Raw genomic sequence first — 22555 nt, 5'->3', positions numbered from 1 at the left:
GACTTGTGTAAGTCACTTGTATCCGAGAGGACACTTCTGGCGTCGTCCGGATGGATAAACTTGCCTGTTTTTTTATTATTATTTTCTACCACAGACGTGGCCACACATTTACAATGCTAACCATCATATATACATTTTCTTCTGTCCTCCATGGACAGGGTTAGAGATGTGTTAAACATATAGTTCAGGGGGTTTATTGAACAATCAACCACAGAAGGTGATTCGGTGCTTTTAAAATGCTAAGCTAACCTACATACGTAAATACATAGATACACAAATTTACGTATGCCCTACATAGGAACTTGGCAAGAAAAAAATTGCCTGTGGTTATCTTGAGATGATTTCTGGGCTTTAGTGTCCCGGCGGCCCGGTCCTCGACCAGGCCTCCACCCCCAGGAAGCAGCCCGTGACAGCTGACTAACACCCAGGTACCTATTTTACTGCTAGGTAACAGGGGCATAGGGTGAAAGAAACTTTGCCCATTGTTTCTCGCCGGCGCCTGAGATCGAACCCGGGACCACAGGATCACAAGTCCAGCGTGCTGTCCGCTCGGCCGACCGGCTCCCTAGACGAACCCAGACGCCATCACCTTCATTTATTTTCTATCTAACTTTTGTGACTGTATCTCTGCATCTCTATTGTACCTCGTTACTGTGTAGCAAGGAGGGAGGCTGATCCTCTGGACACGGGAGCCAGCAGAGGCAAGATAGTGGGGATAGTCAGCTGTGAAGCAGCCGTACCACTCTCTAATGATGGATGAAGCCCCATTACAGCAGGAAGGACGACAGCTGAGGCAGGTCGGATGATGGGTGAGAGGGCGAGGAAGATAAAGGTGAATCATGAGATATTAACGAGGAGTCAACTATGAGGCTGGACCTCGTCTGGCCCGTGTAGGGAAGAGTCTCTGAGGGAAACAACCTGCTTGTCGAGTCGTTCAGCGATATGTGTCATCATATCAGAGATGGGCACCACTGTCTTAAACAGTTATGGTAGATAACATAATCGGAAATCCAACTTACCGTAGTAGAGAAATGAATACCTTCCAGCAAACACCTGACGCTGTTATTCCTGAAGCAGCTCATCAATACTCACCAAATGTGCGAGTTTTCCAGTCATTATTGTCTCAAAATTTCCTCTCTGTTACCTGGTCTTAGAGATATCCTCCTAAGCAGCAAAGTCCCACTTTAATTTTCAGTTTGCTGAAGTTATGTCGTTTGAGTGAGTGGGATATGGGTGGAATTGGGTATGGGAGTATAATAAATAGGAGCTGCCTCGTATGGGCCAATAGGCCTTCTACAGTTACCTTTGTTCTTATGTTATGTTCTTACAACAATCAATACACACTTACCTTTACAATTATTCAGCAGAGCATCGCTATTGGTCGAGGGATTCCAGGACCTCGACCACGGCCTCTTCTGTGACGACGAAGAGCTCTTATTGGCTGCTGTGTTCTTCGATGATGATTGGCTGATTGGGGAGAAGCTCCGATTGGAGAGGAGCATCTTGGCCTCGCTAGCAGAGGAGAATGGAGTGGAGTGACTGGAGGAGAGCTTCCTGTGGGGCGGGGGTGGAGCCGGCCTACTAGTCCACCAGGCAGAAGAACTGGGCAGACTACACACGCTAGAGGGCGCTGAAGAGTCACCTTAAACACAACAAACCAAACATCTGCCAGCGACTAATTAGCATTTTACAATAGCCTAAAATAGAACACACCAGAAGACCCTAAACCAGCCTAAATTAACATTATGGGTTAATATATTAACATCTCATAGTCCTATTTACCCAGTCTACTCAAGCCTAGTAAAACCAAACACGGTTTAACTTTGCATAAATTAACAATACAAATTACATCTGAATAGCAAAGAAAACTAATAAAATATAAAGTATAATAGAATGTTTCAGTAAATTAAAACATACTGTACACATTAACAGTACATATTACATATTATTTTGGGGACACATTTATCCTTCACCCGTTCCCCTTAACTACAAAACTCTACACAATCTCAACCCAAGAATTTTGCCCCTTCCATTTACTATCGACAGTTAATGATAGATAGAAATAATATCATTATTTCTAATGATAGAAATAATGAAAGACCATCAACGAATGGCCACCCACACAATAACTGGCATGTCGATTCGGGTTTTTAACCAATTACTGCCCTTGTTCTCACAAACACACATTTTATATATATAAGGTTTCTGATAACTGATCCCATTACCTCGAGGGTTATTAACTGATTGCCACATGGATCTCTAGCTACTGGGATGTAAACACATTTCTAGTAATATTTGTGTGTTAATTTTTAATAGTATATCATAACACTTCACAATGAAATCATGACTTTGTTGATCGATTGGCCAATGAGGCTTCAGGGAAACAAAACATGACTTTGGACTATCTGATCCAATTATTAAAAAACATTCATATTAAAGAAATTAATTCAGATTTAGAACTAAGAAATGGCCAAAGACCTGAAAGCTGTATTAAAAGTATTTGTGAGGTACTTACTGGTGCTGCCTCGCCCCATGAAGATAGGTAGAGAGATCTTCCGTTTAAAACTGCTCTGGTTTTTTCCTCTTGAGTCTCGTCTGACCTCGTCCTCAGAGAGATCGTCCTCGTCCTCCTCCCTAGAGATGGAGCGGATGATTTTGGAGGGCGAGGTCTTAGAGGGGGAGTAGGCAGTTCGTGGATACTCGCGACGACCAGGGTAAGGGCTTCCGCCTCTCGGGGTGGAGTCTCCTGATGGAGAGGAACTTAATGATAAAATCATTTCAATTCAGACAACACACACCAAACCATAAGTCGCCAGCTGTCTTCACGGTGGAGCCGGAACGACCACCTGACATGAGCGAGGACTCCTATAGACTGTGATCCGCTTACAGTAATACAGAGAAGTATATGCAGGCGATGAGTCACAATAACGTAGCTAAAGAATCGACTTGAGAATGGTCCAGGACGGACCGAAACGTCGTCGTCCCTTCACCTTCTAGTGTGTGGTCTGGTCAACAGAGAAGCATATGAGGGATTTATCACCTCCAGGTACATGAGGACGCAAAGACTTCAAGACCTGACCATAGATCCTGAAAGTGTTGAGATGGTGAGCAAGTTGCTGGTAATAGAGCGCCACTCATCAGTGTAGAGCAGCCTCGCGCCTGACAGTGTGGTACCAATACTAGACGCCAAACAACAATACCATACAAATTGCTACATAATATAAAAAGTGTGTCTTGGAACACTGAAAACATTATCCTCACAAGAAACTTCATCATCGCTTCAGGCGAGAGTCACACCTGACATATCAACTGGAGTTCTATAATAGAATGATTGAAATCGGACAAGAAAAGAATGAAGGAACAGACTTTAGAATTGTCAGAAACAGTTGACCCTCCCACACAGTCAGAGCTAAAGCACAGACAGAGTAATAAATTAGGCGGAAACAGTAAGACGGAAAAAATAGTGAGGCCTTCCATACGAAGCCTATTGATCACAGGATAAGTATGAGGTGCACAATAAGCTAGCTGCCGCTGGTGGCAAACAACAAAAATCAACAATTAGTCTACCCATATGGTTTGCAGAAACAAAAAACAAACATTCCCTCGGCCACTATGTACTGGATTATAATAACTTACAGGAGCTTGGAAACTACCTACAGAAATGGCACTATTGCTGGTACACGCTGCCAACCATCATTTTCATAAAGATTCTTTAACTTTAACATCAACAAATCCAATCAAAAATACACATCAATTATATTAACAAAGATCTGTGAACAGGAAGAACACCCCAGGGGTTTTCATCCTTCTGCTGGGAGGTGGGGGAGGGAGGGGTTGAAATTGAAATTGAAATAAGTTTATTGAGGTAAAATACACACAAAGGGATGAGGTAGCTCAAACTATTCTCACCCCGTTCAGTACATCGTGTTAATACATACATAGACACACATAACAAACAGTAAACATATTACCAAACATTCTGAGAGATAAACATATACATTTCCTCCTATACACAAGTAGTATGGTACCAGACATAGACAAATATGCTGCTATGACGGCGTGTTCATTCCCAGCAAGAGTGGCGCTGCCCAATAAATTCCCCCTCTGGTGCAAAAAATTAAAATTAATATGTGAAAAAGTATTGGTGTACTTTTGAAGTAGATAAGACATGGGCGCTTAATGGTGGGCGCCTTGGGGCAAAGAGTAGAGGAAGGGGCTGAAGGAGACGATATATTCCATCACCTCTCAAGCCAAGAAACCCAAAATCTCTGCTCGATCCCCCATATATATATGAGCCAAGACGGCCCAGAACACAAGAGCACATTTATTACAACCAAACCATCTATAGCCTATCAAGCCTAGCGCTAAGACCGGCTTATTTTCTGATTATCTTTGATTGACAGAGGAAAAGGAGAGCATCAGCCTCACTCACGAACCGAAGGGTTACGAAATTAAACGAATATGTATGAAAGTGTGCTTTAAAAAGTGAAGAGAAGAACCCGTATCAAAGTTCTTGATAGTAAGTACTGGTGATGGTGTTTATAAAAAAAGAGAGCAAGAGGTGGCAACACTCACGCTCCTCTCCTCCTATATGCTCAAACACCTCACAATATCTCACCTCAAAGAGGTATCAACAAAGATTGCAATAGCTGGTTTAACGGTGCAATTAATCCATTAAATCGATTACACTCAGAAATATAACATATGATTATTATATGTGGAAAACCTGGTACTTGTATCAAGCTGCCGAGTCACAGCCAGAAGTTATCGTACGGGAAAAGTGAAGCGCGGCGAAATGACCGCTCTGGCACTGTAAAATAAATGTCAAAATTGGGGGGCGCGGCTGGCCGAGTGCCCAGCTGGCTTGCCAAGGCATGTATGTATGAGTCATGTGGTAATATACTACACTACAGTATAAGGATCTATTGAGACAATTTATACCAATGACAGGTTATTGTGGCTCTCTTTGGACCACCTTTCTCTTTCAAGAATGATCAGATACATTGTAAACACTCAACATGAATTCAAGTTCATGTTTATTGAGATAGAAAGAAATACATCTCAAAGAGATAGAGTAGCTTAGGCTATTTCTACCCCCCACATGAATTTAGAAGAGGAAAGTCATGCCTGACAAACTTGATAGAGTTCTATGATAGTTACTAAAATATGTCTGGAGAAAAATGTTGTGTAGACTGTTCCTTCTTAGACTGTCAACAAATATTTGATGTTGTTCCTCAGTATAAAGTGTTTTTGAAAAGGCTGATGTAGAAGCAAGCTGGTATTACTGGGTTTTCTTCCTATTGGGGAGTGTTGTACATGCTGCTATGGCGGTGTGTCCACTCACAGGATGAGTGGCGCTGCCCAATACTGTCACTATGGCGGTGTGTCCACTCACAGGATGAGTGGCGCTGCCCAATAAACTGGCCCCTCGGAGCAAAATTTAAAAAAGTTTTAATTTGGGAAGACGCTGAACTAAACAAGACAGTATTAGGAGGACAAAAGACAGTCATAGTCAGAGGAGAGTTCTGCAGCCTCGGGGACATGTAACAAGTGAGGTCCTACAAGGCTCGGTTCTCAGACCACAACTGTTCTTAATTTATGTAAACGACCCCAGGGAGTGAACTTGTCTATGTCAATGACTAGAGACGATGCAAAGCTGTTGAGGAACTGTAAAACAGTAGAAGACTCCAGAGTCACAGGAAGACCTTGGCAAATCTCAGGAGAGGAAAAAAATGACTGCTGGAGTTCAATCCCTTCTGTTTAGATTGCTAAGTTCCCTCAGAATGTTATATTTTATATCGTTATGTCTCCATTTTCCTCCTTTGCTCCAGTGTGGTCCAGTTCTCTCCCTCCTTCCTCGTAGTTCAGTCTCTTCTACTCAGGAACCAGTCTTTTTTTTATATATTTTTGGAGCTATTTTAGTTTTTTTTAATGTTAACAATTGGGGTTTTGTATGTTAAGGCTGCATACTAAAAAAAATGTCTCACGCAGGTTGATTATTGCATTCGAATGATTCTTTGTACAAATCGTTATACAAAGTTGTCAGTCACTTTGGCCCGTAGTTCTTTTATGGTAAAGCAAGACTGCATATGTGTGTTTACTATTTGTGCTTGCAGGATCGAGCTGTTAGCTCTGGGACCCGCCTTTCTAACGAATGGCCGACTATTGTACTGACTCCCGACCTTTTTCTCTTTATCATATCCATTACACACACACACACACACACACACACACACACACGGGGCTTCGCGACTGAGTGGACAGCACTTGGATGTCGCAGTCCTAATGGTCCGGGTTCGATTCCCGACGAAGACGGAAACAAATGAGCAGTTTCTTTCCACCCAGATGGATGCCTCTGTTAACCAAGGAGAAAATAGGTACCTGGGAGTTAGACAACTGCTACGGGCTGCTTCCTGTGTATGTGTGTGTGTGTATGCGTGCGTGTATGCGTGCGTGTATGCGTGTGTGCTTGCATACATGCGTGTAACCGACCTGCCAGAGAGTCCTCGGAGAAGGTGGAGCCCAAGCTGGTGTTGCTCAGACTATGAGAGAGCGCCCTGTGGTAGCTGTTGTCCAGTTCCTTCAGGAAGAGCAGGTTTTCTTTCTCGAAGTCGCTCAGTTCGCGGCCGTAGCCGTCAGTATAGGTCTCATTGAGTGAGTCTGGGGAGGCGCGGCCGTTGGTATCAGCGTCAGCCTGTGGCCGGCAGTAGTAGGGTCCACTGGAGGCGGTCACGCCCTCGCTACAAGACCCATCAGAGCTCTGCAACACAAACACAACTTGCAATCAACTTTTTAGCAGATCAACAGTGCCAGGGTAGAAAGGGTAACATGAGGGTAACGGAACAAAACACAATGAAAGTGCTGGTGTTACGGAGGCTAACTGTCTGGAGTAGGGGGTCCCCGTCGGTGTGAATATTGAGTGAAGTTCCACAGCTGTCTTCACTCCGGTGGCCTCAGCTGTGAGTGAATGGAACTATCAGGGTTTTAACTACTCTTGCGTTGTATCTGTTCTTTACTCTAACAGTTACGATGGACTATGGACACTGAAGCCTCTGTTTTAAATAAATTGAAGATGTATATATTTTTCTCCTATAATATTTTTCATATATATATATACAGTATATATATATATATATGTATATATATATATATATATATATATATATATATATATATATATATATATATATATATATATATATATATATATATAAGCCCATACTTGCTTAAACCACAAGTGAAGATTAACAATCTTTGGACAACTGAGTTTATTATACATTATATTATTATTATTATTATTATATATATATATATATATATATATATATATATATATATATATATATATATATATATATATATATATATATTGTGTGATCAATAAAGTGCAAAGTAAAGTGTCATCACATTCTTAAATAATGTGAATTTGTTTTTTTAAATTTCCCGGTGGAAACAGGCACCTTCAAATCAATGTCCCCTATAAGAGGTGTCTTTTGTTTAACTCCAGCGAAAGCAAAGTAATGATGATGGGTGATGTAGATGTTGGCAACAAAGGCCGAATACAAAGGAGGAATCCCAGGCAGTGATGTGGTGGAGGCTGACGCCATACACAGTTTCAAATGTAAATATGATAGAGCCCAGTAGGCTCAGGAATCTGTACACCAGTTGATTGACGGTTGAGAGGCGAGACCAAAGAGCCAGAGCTCAACCCCCGCAAGCACAACTAGGTGAGTACAAGGTACCGACTGGGAGGGGAAACCCTCCAGGAGTCTGACAGATAAAAATACTTGAGGACCTCACGCCAACCCGGTCTCTGGAAACATCAGTTGCATATGCAAGGCTGCGAACACCACACCAGTCTTCATGTATTTAAACAATAAATCATTTAGGACTATAAATCACAAATTTCAGACCAATTGTGGATTATTCAACGCCAAAATAAACTGCATATGTCTTCAAACACAAACAAAACTGAAGCGAATGCAGAAATGACACCAAACTAATCCTTGAACTGAGATACGAACAAATACTAAAGGAAATTAAATGTAACATCACTGAAAACGAGACGAAACACGAGCCATCATCACGACATACTAAATACCGAGAATATATTACAAGACAGGCAAGGACAGACCAGGCATGTGAAATGTGATGAACACAGGAGAAACTAAGTCTCAGAACGAGCCACAGACATGTAAATAAGAACTTCTTTAGTGTAAGTAAGTCACTGGGATAAACTAGAGTGACAAGGTGGTGGCAGAGGCAATACACCGTTCAGATGTAAATATGACAGCACAAATGGTTCAAGAACTTGTGCACCAATTCATTGTAAATTGAGACGTGTATATTCTGGAGCTCCGAGAGGCCAAAGTCAACCAGAGTGGACTGATACATACAATGAGAAGATATTCGCGACATGGATATATATACGAGATGTAACCCACCCCCCTCCTCTTCCCTGTGTATATACACTGAGTTTACTTTAGTATACTTGATAATTGATCAGTAAGCTATTGTGGTGGCATTAATAACCCTCCAGAGCCTGATAAACGTCATGATCAACACCACACCAACACGGGAGACATCTCCCGTCACGCAGGGTGCAGTCGCACCTCCACAGATCTCCAGTATCATCTACTGATACTGGTGATGGCTCAAAAGGGCCACCACTTACGGGCTATTCATGCCCGTGCCACCTTGTGACTGGCTTAATCTTCATCAATCAATCACCCACACCAAGATGTGTGTGTGTGTCGATTGATGAAGATTGATGAAGATTAAGCCAGCCAAAAGGTGGCACGGGTATGAATAGCCCGTAAGTGGTGGCCCTTTTGAGCCATTACCAGTATCAAGAGCTGATACTGGAGATCAGTGGAGGTGCGACTACACCCTGCGTGACGGGAGATGTCTCCCGTGGTGTGCGTGTGCGAGTCATCGCTAGGATATACCTGTAATATCTGCCCCAAGCTGATGCTCCGGCGGTAGCGATGGCGCTGGTATCTCGGAACCTCGACATCCTTATCCTGCCTGGCGGAGGCCCCTTGGGAGTGCCTAAGGAGGGACGGGCTAGGGAGGGATAGGTGGTCCTTCTCAGAGGGCCGCCTCCCATCCCCTCCCACTTGGGGACATGTGCACAAGCCTCCACCTCCAGCAGTCCCCTAAAAAAAACAGAAAATGGGTGTTAATGTTTGCTTCAGAAAACGTGAAACTTATGGAGGGTCAACAAAAGAAATGTGAAATTTATGTGTTTCCGCCTACAGTTTAGACCTATTGTCTTATGTATGACCCTCTGTCCTGCGTGGCAGTGAATACCAGCATTATCCTCACTTTAATAAGGCTTTATCAAAATCTTCAGATTAGGCAAAATCGTAATTCATTTTGTCAATAAAGATGTTAATAATAATAATAATGTAAAATTTATAGCACCAGCCACCATTATCCCTTGTGTACATATTCTGTTGTTTTTATCTTCTGCACTGTGTGTGTGTGTGTGTGTGTGTGTGTGTGTGTGTGTGTGTGTGTGTGTGTGTGTGTGTGTGTGTGTGTGTGTGTGTGTATGTGTGTGTGTGTAGACTCTCCTATTTATAATCCATGAGTATCCAAAAAGATCCCCAAAGGCATGGTTATTGCCTCACACACACAGAGTATAAACAAAAATACACTTTTCCTAAAAAAAGTCATATTTGGGTGCCTTTTTTTAAACCTACACCTTAGTTGTGTTTGCTGGTCGAGCTTCAGCTCTTGGGTCTGACTTTTCCAGCACTCGGTCGTCTAATGCAGTGACTCCAACTCAAAATATCTTATACATTAGGGCCCCTAATATGTACTATATATTAGGGGATCCTAATATGTACTATATATTAGGGCTCAAATAGCTTGTATTAGGCCTAGGAGGCTTAGGTTTAATTATCAACATAAAAACAAAACCTTTTCCGGTTTGTCCAAATTCATTAATACCGAATTCTACTTTCTAGTTGTCGATTACGTCAATATATGTACTATGGTGGGAGGGAGGGAGGAGGGTGCACATGCGCGCGGACGCCTAAGGAGAAGAATTCCTGCACAGTTTTCAACACACCAGCAATGTCATCACGCTAGCACAGCCGAGGAACCTTCACAAAGCACCCACATCAACATGTCAGTCAATCAGAGGTGGAGAGTGCCTACGTCGGCCCCCATAATTATGGCGCCCGGGTGAAAGCTGTAGGGGAGAGGTCACTCCCAAACCATACCTCCCTTTCACTTCTCTCTCTCTTGACCAATATAGAATCATGCAGAGATCAATAGACACTTTAGAGGGCATGAAAGGTCATACTTCATTCTAACACTTTCTAAAAATGGGACGCAGCCTGTTCTTAAGTTATGACATTCTGTAAAAATTTCAATTGGGTTTCCTAACCAGAATTGTTCTAAGCTATAATATCAATGTAACCTGTAAATAGGCCAATGCTCAGAACACGTCGGTATTACGGTGCTTTAATTTTTTGCTAAAACACGATAATTTTGACGTTTGGGCGATTCCGTTTAAAAATAAGTCTGGTGAGAGGATAGGTCGAGTTTATAGCAAGTTCCAGCATTATTCAAAGTTTAAACCCCAAGATGGTTTTTTATTAATCTAATATTAACTTAACGCAGTCTATACGATTGACTTGGACTAATTTGTATTTAGATCAACTCGCTTTGATTAACTTTAATTAGCTAGGTCGATTCATATTTACTAATGTGAACATTTCTGTTGTTTTCCAGAAGTTACAACACAAGCTCTCCATGTCTTCATGTGTAAGTCTAGTTCCTGTTTGAGCCTAGTCTCCAGCCCCCAGGTACCTTACACGTATTGTAAAGTACCTTACACGTATTGTAAAGTACCTTACACGTATTGTAAGGTACCTCACAGGTATTGTAAGGTATTTTACAGGTATTATAAGGTACCTTCACATATTTCACAATATGAAAGCCTGGGACAGTACCCATCTTAATGAAGGCATGTGTATTAATTCATAGTTATGATAATAATGTCGGAAAATCCGACACCATTTAATATATCATACAGATAATAGCTGTATTACCCACAAGTTACCCATAGAAAACGTAACTTGTAGTGGAATTACCGTCTAAAGAAAACGGGATATCATCACCACATACTATTATAATTCACCAGCTATTTTGCTGGGAATTATTCTTAAATACATTAGTCTTTGGACTTTACCATCATAAAAACATCTTATATAAATTAACTTAATTATCAATATTAAAGTAGAGTAAATGTGACCCTTCTATCACGTTCTGAAATCTGGACAATGTAAGCCAGGCGTCAGAGTGAGGAAGGAGGGCAGCCATTGTTGTTACTGAGACCAGAGGCTCACACGGGAGCAAATTCGGCTCCTGTTAAATTTACTTGGACGTAGTGTTATGGAACCCAAAGGTGTACCATTGTCAACACGCTGTCTACAAATTCAAGTTAAGTGTCTATCCGAAACCCGTTTATCATTCATTTATGGCCATTAATGTCAGGATATAGGGTGACCCGGTTAGAGATCACGTGGAAGCCTCAAACTAAAGGTAATTAAGCCAGGTCTTTAATGTTCCATGTACTGTATAGTGTTTTCTCTGATATAGCTTGTCATATATAGGATTCTGGCTTCACAGCTAGCGCACTTTTGACAGGTCAAGACGAGGATGCAAGAGTTTGTGCACCAGTTACTGGGTGATATGGAAGCTACCTCAAAGAGGATAATTTGGTGTCTTCACCCTAGTTATACCTGGTGGACTAACCTGCTGTACTATAAGATAAGGAACCTCTTTAATGTATGTAGTTATTTCTGTAGTTTGATTGGCTGCACATATATATAAATATAAACCCCCCTAATGTGTAGAGGATCGATTTGTGAGATTGAGATTATTGCAGAAATACAGTCCACTTATCATTATACAAATTGCTATCGAAGTATATAAATTAACGTAAATATAAATTCATATAAATTAAATAAATATAAATCTCACAGGTCGGTTCCCACATTATTTGGTCATCTTCGAACCGGATGACGGATTATTTGATTCTTTGAACCCACATTTGGTCATCTTAGTACCGGATGAACCAGTTAACCAGTGGATTCATTAAATATACTAGTGCAGTGTTATTTAAACAAAGCCAGCAGTCAAGACGGCAGCGTAGCCTCGAGGGAGCTCAGGAGCCTCCCTCAGCCCAGTTCAGCTTCGTCAGCGGTTTCATGCACACCCACAGATATTTGGTGGCGTGTTATTTCGTGAAATGACAGCGCTAATATAGAATCCAGCCAAATTAGTGACTGTGTCTTCGCGAGATTGTTCACGGATTTCGTGGTGTTACATTTCGCGAGAGATTATCTACGAATTTTGTGGACTTTATTTCGCGAGGTCACTAATAATATTTAATACTTCTAGATAATAATAGAAGTTTCATAGAGGCTAATTAAGAGGCTATTATCAATAATTGTGTATATTATTTCTCCAAGATAGAGAATTATTTAATATAAATTGCACTAGTGTTCTCAATATAATATTTACTAATTGCCAACCCACAAAAGGGTAGGATATGACTAGTTGAACTATTATCGTTCATCCTAGTCCCATTATTACTATAGTCAGTTGTACTATATTAAACAACCTAGCACCATTAATGAATGGTGCAGACCCTATTTTGGGTGTAATTATTATCAACTCGAATTGAGTTGTATATATAATAATTTACTTATGATCATTACACCTTTGAGTGATTAATTAGTGTCTCTACCATCCTAGGGTGATATAGAAGAGCTAACCTAAAGGTACTTCCAGTGACACTGGTTTATCACTCAAATCATTAGTGTGGATGATTGTATATATATATAATGTGTATTAATTTTAAGTGCTAACCTCTAGTAGAGGTAGGATTATTGCCTAGTGAGTGCAGAATTTACCCTAGGCTACCATTAGTGTTTGTTCAGTATTATGAGCAGCCCAAGTACAAGTCCCACAAGGCTTCACCAACGAGCCAGTATGGATAATGCAGGGAGAATGAAAAGAACCCTTGCAGGTCTTAAAGGCCACTTAACAAGACAGATCAAGAAATGTGAAGATTTGTCACAACAATCTCAAGTTGATTATGCTGACCTGGAAAGCTATTATCAAGCAGCTGCAGGTAAATTTGAGCAAATCAAATGCCAAATGGCTGTCCTTGTGGGGGCAGACTACTACCATCAATTCATCGGTAGCCCTACTAAATATCAGGGCATAACCATGTTAAACTCTGCAGGAGGTAAATTACTCTCAGGCCCAGTATCAAGCCTGAGGAGACCTATGCCTGCAGATAAACAATACCAGTAGAAATCTAAATTTGTCAGCTGATTATATTTCTCCAGTAGCATTATACTAAGGAGATTACAGCTGACTATACCAACAGAGGTTGATGTTAGTATCATCATTTAAAGCTGAAGATGAGTTCATGAGGCCTCAGTGGCAAATCAGTGAACAGTAGCCTAAAACAGCTACAAGTCACTGCGACCAATGTCACTGAACCCACTGCAGTCTCAGAACCATACTTTACTTTAATGATGAGCTATTCAATCCTCTGAATCAATTAATTAAATTAAACCCTAATAAATCTGATGACTGATTTGATACATTTATTATTTAATCAAGATGTATTCCATGGGCCTCAGTGTTTATATATCAGTGACCAGTTACCTGAACAAACTTCAAGTTATATCTATGTCACTGATCTCACTGCAGTCCCTGAATCATACTTGACTGTAGTACTTGATCACATTCAGTCTTCTGGGTTAAATAATATGTAATTAGGCTTGAATATTAGCCTTTCAAGAGTTGACAGGGAAATGAAATCGCATTAGACTTCTAACCCCTGCAACTCTAGTACGGGACATCCGTCCTGTACGAACAGACACACAAATGTGTGATTACTAACTACTAACAGCAAATTAATCTAATAATTCGAAGGAGGAGTATCGGTGTTCGTCTGTTCTAATTAGGACTTCGACCCGTGAGCAGCCCCTGGGGAATTATGTCGGAAAATCCGACACCATTTAATATATCATACAGATAATAGCTGTATTACCCACAAGTTACCCATAGAAAACGTAACTTGTAGTGGAATTACCGTCTAAAGAAAACGGGATATCATCACCACATACTATTATAATTCACCAGCTATTTTGCTGGGAATTATTCTTAAATACATTAGTCTTTGGACTTTACCATCATAAAAACATCTTATATAAATTAACTTAATTATCAATATTAAAGTAGAGTAAATGTGACCCTTCTATCACGTTCTGAAATCTGGACAATGTAAGCCAGGCGTCAGAGTGAGGAAGGAGGGCAGCCATTGTTGTTACTGAGACCAGAGGCTCACACGGGAGCAAATTCGGCTCCTGTTAAATTTACTTGGACGTAGTGTTATGGAACCCAAAGGTGTACCATTGTCAACACGCTGTCTACAAATTCAAGTTAAGTGTCTATCCGAAACCCGTTTATCATTCATTTATGGCCATTAATGTCAGGATATAGGGTGACCCGGTTAGAGATCACGTGGAAGCCTCAAACTAAAGGTAATTAAGCCAGGTCTTTAATGTTCCATGTACTGTATAGTGTTTTCTCTGATATAGCTTGTCATATATAGGATTCTGGCTTCACAGCTAGCGCACTTTTGACAGGTCAAGACGAGGATGCAAGAGTTTGTGCACCAGTTACTGGGTGATATGGAAGCTACCTCAAAGAGGATAATTTGGTGTCTTCACCCTAGTTATACCTGGTGGACTAACCTGCTGTACTATAAGATAAGGAACCTCTTTAATGTATGTAGTTATTTCTGTAGTTTGATTGGCTGCACATATATATAAATATAAACCCCCCTAATGTGTAGAGGATCGATTTGTGAGATTGAGATTATTGCAGAAATACAGTCCACTTATCATTATACAAATTGCTATCGAAGTATATAAATTAACGTAAATATAAATTCATATAAATTAAATAAATATAAATCTCACAGGTCGGTTCCCACAAATAATAACAAATTAACAATACATACATACATATTATTAACCAGAAGACTTACATATTCCGCAGAGTTCCTTCGCTTCTTGGAGGTGAAGTATTTCTTGATCGCCAACATCGTGGCAGTAGTGGAGAGCTCCCAGCTGTTGTTGTTTAAGATTTGCTACCTGGGACAAAAAGTTCCAAGTAGCACAGGCTATGGAGAGCCCGTAGTGAGTTCCCAGCACTCTGGTTACCCCAGGGAGGCAGGGCTGGTTGAGGCCTGGGTGTCAGTGTATCAGAGGCTACACCTGGCTACACCCACAGAAGCTGGCTCCTTAAATCGTTCTTGGCGACACCCAGAATATATATATCACCGCCCTTTAGTCGACAAAAACTTATGCTAGTCGATCACTGTATATTTGTTCTATAAGTATATATATTTGATTTATTTTTTCTATATCTCTTCTTGACTTTTGTTGTTATATATAGTTATACAACAATGTTGTCCTCGTTAAAATCACGAGAATGTGGTATATCAATGAGGAAATATTAAAGCAGTTTAAGGGTATCGGACCCTCATCTCTCAACTCGATGCTTTTCCAGTTGAACAATTCCATCATAAACACAACGTATTATAACTAACATTTTTCTTCTGGGTTTTGGTTTGCTTATAAACCCTGTAAATGTCATGGCAATTAATGTGAAAATAACGTAATATCTGGTTAGCGTATTTAATTAAGTCCAGTGATTGTACGTTTTGGCGACATTAGCCATGTAATTGCTCTGAAATGATTAATGTTTTTGAGAAAGTTGTTCAGGCAATACTGTGATTTCACACAATACAAGTATCACATAAGACAGGCATCAAGAATAGTCACGGTACGGAACACAATTTTCTCACAAGACAAACTTAGGCTGCTGAATGCCATACAAAAACGGTAAGTTGATAAAATCGATTTAAAGTAGGCCTAGTTGTATTGTAGGCCTCTATATTTAAATATAGAGGCCTAGTAGTATTGTAGGCCTCTATATTAAATACAGAGGCCTACACAAATAAAAGAGTTTGAGTGAGATGAGGATATAAGCAGTCCGGCCGGTTTGGTTAGGTAGGAGCAGCAGCCTAGTGGATATAAAATTACGACTCATTGTGACTAATGTATTTCTTCACACTATGCTAATTCACGAAAGTAATAAATTACAAAAATAATAAACATACATGCAAAAAAATGCGTATTCATATACATACAAGTTTATGAGTAGGTAAACAAAAATTACGAGAAACGTGGACAAACATCTAAAAGCATAACAATCTTAGGTCTAAAAATACATTAACAAGAAATAATGGAACAAAAGATCTCTAAACAACGACTTTAATTACTCAACGATGGTCTCCACCATCGCCTACAATCGCTTCAGACAATACCGAGAGCTCGCGATTGAGTTCGAAGCTAAAAGGCGTCCACCAATTACAACGCCGGTATAAACCGTCTAACCAATCACAATATTGCACGTTGAAGGGGGCGTGAACGGGCGTGGCATCCGTCAACCCTTAAAGGGGGGGCCCGAAACTTGCGCTAATTATTTTTGTATTGTTTTTGTTTCGTATGAATCAGCAGATCAAGGCTTCACTCTCCTTGTGGCCTTGATGGTCCCCGTACAAGGGTTCCGTCTGCTCTGGTACTTCCCGGTAATACTAGGGGATACTACCTGTGTTCCGGTAGTACTAACACAACTACCCAACTCAAAATGATCACAGAATCCCTACATGTCCAACAGACACAGATTGAACACACAAAAATCCATGCAATAACAACACATAAACCTCATACTTTAATAGATATGCAGACGAGGAGTCACAATAACGTGGCTGAAATATGTTGACCAGACCACACACTAGAAGGTGAAGGGACGACGACGACGTTTCGGTCCGTCCTGGACCATTCTCAAGTCGAAACGTCGTCGTCCCTTCAATTTATACTGTGTGGTTTGGTCAACATGATAATACGTAATCATCTTGGTGCAGGGGAAGCCTGCCATAGGTTGTATACTACATATAAGGTAAAAGTTGGAAACTTTTATTGAAAAGCATTAGAACCAGATGATGGGCACAAGATACTTTAAAAGTTAAAATAAATCCCTATGCCATTACATTCAGTAAACAGCATATAGTACGGAGCCTAAGCCTATATTATGCTTAAGTCTATACGGCTCACCGATGCAAAAGAGCTCGTAAATCACATATTCAACATGTTAAAATTGTGGAGACTAACAAAAGATATGGAAGTATGTAAGCTTGTAACTCACACGGGAGTGCAACCGACCGGACTGTCATGATAAAGGCTTACATGAGGCTTCAATGCCACCACAATTTAACATGTCATGTGTATCTACTACACGTGACATATCTACTCTTTCTACTATATATATATATATATATATAACTGAAAACTCACACCCCAGAAGTGACTCGAACCCATACTCCCACAACTGGTATGTACAGGGACGCCTTAATCCGCTTGACCATCACGACCGGACATAAGGAAGTGATAGCCGAGGCTATATGAACCACTTCCCCGCCGGCACTCGGATGGTAATCTTGGGCATAGCATTTTATCAAATCACCTCATTCTTTGGGGCACACGTGAGGAACACAAATGCAAACAAGCCTGAATGGTCCCCAGGACTATATACAACTGAAAACTCACACCCCAGAAGTGACTCGAACCCATACTCCCACAACTGGTATGTACAGGGACGCCTTAATCCGCTTGACCATCACGACCGGACATAAGGAAGTGATAGCCGAGGCTATATGAACCACTTCCCCGCCGGCACTCGGATGGTAATCTTGGGCATAGCATTTTATCAAATCACCTCATTCTTTGGGGCACACGTGAGGAACACAAATGCAAACAAGCCTGAATGGTCCCCAGGACTATATACAACTGAAAACTCACACCCCAGAAGTGACTCGAACCCATACTCCCACAACTGGTATGTACAGGGACGCCTTAATCCGCTTGACCATCACGACCGGACATAAGGAAGTGATAGCCGAGGCTATATGAACCACTTCCCCGCCGGCACTCGGATGGTAATCTTGGGCATAGCATTTTATCAAATCACCTCATTCTTTGGGGCACACGTGAGGAACACAAATGCAAACAAGCCTGAATGGTCCCCAGGACTATATACAACTGAAAACTCACACCCCAGAAGTGACTCGAACCCATACTCCCACAACTGGTATGTACAGGGACGCCTTAATCCGCTTGACCATCACGACCGGACATAAGGAAGTGATAGCCGAGGCTATATGAACCACTTCCCCGCCGGCACTCGGATGGTAATCTTGGGCATAGCATTTTATCAAATCACCTCATTCTTTGGGGCACACGTGAGGAACACAAATGCAAACAAGCCTGAATGGTCCCCAGGACTATATACAACTGAAAACTCACACCCCAGAAGTGACTCGAACCCATACTCCCACAACTGGTATGTACAGGGACGCCTTAATCCGCTTGACCATCACGACCGGACATAAGGAAGTGATAGCCGAGGCTATATGAACCACTTCCCCGCCGGCACTCGGATGGTAATCTTGGGCATAGCATTTTATCAAATCACCTCATTCTTTGGGGCACACGTGAGGAACACAAATGCAAACAAGCCTGAATGGTCCCCAGGACTATATACAACTGAAAACTCACACCCCAGAAGTGACTCGAACCCATACTCCCACAACTGGTATGTACAGGGACGCCTTAATCCAGGGACTTCCTTATGTCCGGTCGTGATGGTCAAGCGGATTAAGGCGTCCCTGTACATACCAGTTGTGGGAGTATGGGTTCGAGTCACTTCTGGGGTGTGAGTTTTCAGTTGTATATAGTCCTGGGGACCATTCAGGCTTGTTTGCATTTGTGTTCCTCACGTGTGCCCCAAAGAATGAGGTGATTTGATAAAATGCTATGCCCAAGATTACCATCCGAGTGCCGGCGGGGAAGTGGTTCATATAGCCTCGGCTATCACTTCCTTATGTCCGGTCGTGATGGTCAAGCGGATTAAGGCGTCCCTGTACATACCAGTTGTGGGAGTATGGGTTCGAGTCACTTCTGGGGTGTGAGTTTTCAGTTGTATATAGTCCTGGGGACCATTCAGGCTTGTTTGCATTTGTGTTCCTCACGTGTGCCCCAAAGAATGAGGTGATTTGATAAAATGCTATGCCCAAGATTACCATCCGAGTGCCGGCAGGGAAGTGGTTCATATAGCCTCGGCTATCACTTCCTTATGTCCGGTCGTGATGGTCAAGCGGATTAAGGCGTCCCTGTACATACCAGTTGTGGGAGTATGGGTTCGAGTCACTTCTGGGGTGTGAGTTTTCAGTTGTATATAGTCCTGGGGACCATTCAGGCTTGTTTGCATTTGTGTTCCTCACGTGTGCCCCAAAGAATGAGGTGATTTGATAAAATGCTATGCCCAAGATTACCATCCGAGTGCCGGCGGGGAAGTGGTTCATATAGCCTCGGCTATCACTTCCTTATGTCCGGTCGTGATGGTCAAGCGGATTAAGGCGTCCCTGTACATACCAGTTGTGGGAGTATGGGTTCGAGTCACTTCTGGGGTGTGAGTTTTCAGTTGTATATAGTCCTGGGGACCATTCAGGCTTGTTTGCATTTGTGTTCCTCACGTGTGCCCCAAAGAATGAGGTGATTTGATAAAATGCTATGCCCAAGATTACCATCCGAGTGCCGGCGGGGAAGTGGTTCATATAGCCTCGGCTATCACTTCCTTATGTCCGGTCGTGATGGTCAAGCGGATTAAGGCGTCCCTGTACATACCAGTTGTGGGAGTATGGGTTCGAGTCACTTCTGGGGTGTGAGTTTTCAGTTGTATATAGTCCTGGGGACCATTCAGGCTTGTTTGCATTTGTGTTCCTCACGTGTGCCCCAAAGAATGAGGTGATTTGATAAAATGCTATGCCCAAGATTACCATCCGAGTGCCGGCGGGGAAGTGGTTCATATAGCCTCGGCTATCACTTCCTTATGTCCGGTCGTGATGGTCAAGCGGATTAAGGCGTCCTTGTACATACCAGTTGTGGGAGTATGGGTTCGAGTCACTTCTGGGGTGTGAGTTTTCAGTTGTATATAGTCCTGGGGACCATTCAGGCTTGTTTGCATTTGTGTTCCTCACGTGTGCCCCAAAGAATGAGGTGATTTGATAAAATGCTATGCCCAAGATTACCATCCGAGTGCCGGCGGGGAAGTGGTTCATATAGCCTCGGCTATCACTTCCTTATGTCCGGTCGTGATGGTCAAGCGGATTAAGGCGTCCCTGTACATACCAGTTGTGGGAGTATGGGTTCGAGTCACTTCTGGGGTGTGAGTTTTCAGTTGTATATAGTCCTGGGGACCATTCAGGCTTGTTTGCATATATATATATATATATATATCTACTCTTTCATTTCGTAATGCGTACACAAGTGTTGTTATAATTGTAACTCACTATTGTATACAAATGTCTTTGTCGTTTACCCAGTATCATTTTGATAGGCATTAATTTATGATATATAATGCATAATTTCAATGTTCAGTGTTATGTTTTTTATTATTTTTTTGTTAAAATTATTAATGTATAGAATATTTTAGACACGAGGCTATTACATATCAAGTCTAATTATTATAGACTGTTAGGTATTTAACAGTTTAAATGCTGTAAGCTGTCTAAATGCTCTCTCTCTCTCTCTCTCTCTCTCTCTCTCTCTCTCTCTCTCTCTCTCTCTCTCTCTCTCTCTCTCTCTCTCTCTCTCTCTCTCTCTCTCTCTCTCTCTCTCTCTCTCTTTTCCTCCATCCTCCCGCCCTCACTTCTCTTCCTCCATCCTCCCTCCCTCTCCCTCTCATCTTACTCCCTCCCACCTTCCTCACTACAGGAACTGCTGGTAACAAAGCATACCAGAACCGGTTTGATCTCTTGTTAGACTTACACACAAAAAAAGTGTACACGATACTTTAGGTTCAACACTGTTAACTGCACCACCACCACCTCCAAAAGCATCGCAACACAACTATACTTAACTACAGAGCAACAACTACCCAAAGCATCGTCTCTTGTCAGGAACACGAGCTACAACCCTTAACACCTCCACCAGCCACACGTACACAAGCACCACCACGTACACCAGTACCAGCACGAGGGAGAGAGAGAGAGGGAAGCAGAGAGGGAGGGAGAGAGAGAGGCGGTGCGACACTCCGTACAGCTGTTGTTTCCGTTTTGGTGCTGTTGAAGGCGCGGCCGGGCGGGCTAGGGTGGGCCAGGGCGGGCGGGCGGGCGGGTGGGTGGGTGGGTGGGTGGGTGGGTGGGCGGGCGGGCGGGCTAGGGTGGCGGGACAGGTATTGCTGGGGGAGAGGGATGGAGGATTGGTAAGATTGGCTGTAGGTGGGAATAGAGAATGGGGTTAATGTGTCTGTACGAACCTAGTTCTACCTCTTAGGAGACCTGGTCGACGCCCGGGGCCGCGGGGTTACTAAGCCCCGAAGTTACCTCAAGGCAAGGTACCTGCAGGGGGTTGAGCTTTAGCTTCTGGTACCCAACCGAACACTTTGGGTTCTTACATATCTATGCTTTAATCCGTGTCTGCCTTCACCACCTTAAACAATAAATATTATTTATATAGCGCCACTGCTATATAAATTTGGGTAGTTAATTTTCAAGTGTCTCTCTGATCATTTACATTCCTTCTCAAACTGCGTGTCCTTACTTACCCTGTCAAATATTATTGGTATTTCGTATGTCGAGACTATGTCTCTCCTGTTCTCTCTTCCAGTGATGTAAGATTTTGCTTAGTCTTTCCTCGTAGCTCATACTTCTCGGCTCTGGGACAAGTTTGGTGGTATATCTCTCAGCACTGAGGCCAGCTTAGTGCCATGCCTTAAGGACTTCAACCTCTCTGTTTTGTGTTAAACGAGATCTGGAGTCCACGCTATCGCTGTAAATTCCAGAATTGGTCTGACATACGTGGCATACACAAATGTGGGAGGATGGAAGCATAAGGGCAGGGGTAGAGTAGGTGTGGGCATATATAATGGAAGGTGAATGGGTATATATAGATATGGGTGGGAGTAGGGGGGGATAGAAGATGGATAAATATGGGTAGGACTTAATGGATGCTCTCAACCCGTCCTCTTACCCAACCACTTGGACTGGACGGTAGAGCGACGGTCTCGCTTCATGCAGGTCGGCGTTCAATCCCCCGACCGTCCAAGTGGTTGGATACCATTCCTTCCCCCCCCCCCCCCGTCCCATCCCAAATCCTTATCCTGACCCCTTCCCAGTGCTATATAGTCGTAATGGCTTGGCGCTTTCCCCCTGATAGTTCCCTTAGTTCAACCCGTCCTCTCAACTAACTAACAAGTGTTCTACATCAAGGTAACCCAGTCAACTAAGAGTCCCAGTCAATCCTCCCAGACCAGGACTCGAACCCAGACGAAATCGCTGGCTGGAGGGACTGTTTGACAGTGGACAATATGCGTGGAGGTACATTAA

General features: G+C 42.3%; 2 protein-coding genes across 2 annotated transcripts in view; one reads left to right on the top strand and one right to left on the bottom strand.

Moving 5' to 3' along the window:
- Positions 1-22555, top strand: part of LOC138349497 (uncharacterized) — a 691637-nt gene that overhangs the window by 52975 nt on the left and 616107 nt on the right. The window lies entirely within an intron of this gene.
- The window catches only part of LOC123756416 (dentin sialophosphoprotein), a 170538-nt gene that overhangs the window by 143377 nt on the left and 4606 nt on the right, over positions 1-22555 (bottom strand). The window contains exons 2-6 of the mRNA XM_069331165.1: positions 15092-15795; positions 8949-9158; positions 6493-6760; positions 2516-2746; positions 1349-1642 (exon numbers count right to left, since the gene is read on the bottom strand). Of these exons, the coding sequence (XP_069187266.1) occupies positions 1349-1642; positions 2516-2746; positions 6493-6760; positions 8949-9158; positions 15092-15148 (1060 nt within the window). The 5' untranslated portion in view covers positions 15149-15795. The remainder of the gene's footprint in view (positions 1-1348; positions 1643-2515; positions 2747-6492; positions 6761-8948; positions 9159-15091; positions 15796-22555) is intronic.

The sequence above is a fragment of the Procambarus clarkii genome, chromosome 25, assembly GCF_040958095.1.
Source record: "Procambarus clarkii isolate CNS0578487 chromosome 25, FALCON_Pclarkii_2.0, whole genome shotgun sequence".
In the NCBI taxonomy this organism is placed as follows: Eukaryota; Metazoa; Arthropoda; class Malacostraca; order Decapoda; family Cambaridae; genus Procambarus; species Procambarus clarkii.
The sequence above is the reverse complement of the archived record's forward strand: the minus strand, read 5'-3'. Positions and strand labels throughout refer to the sequence as shown.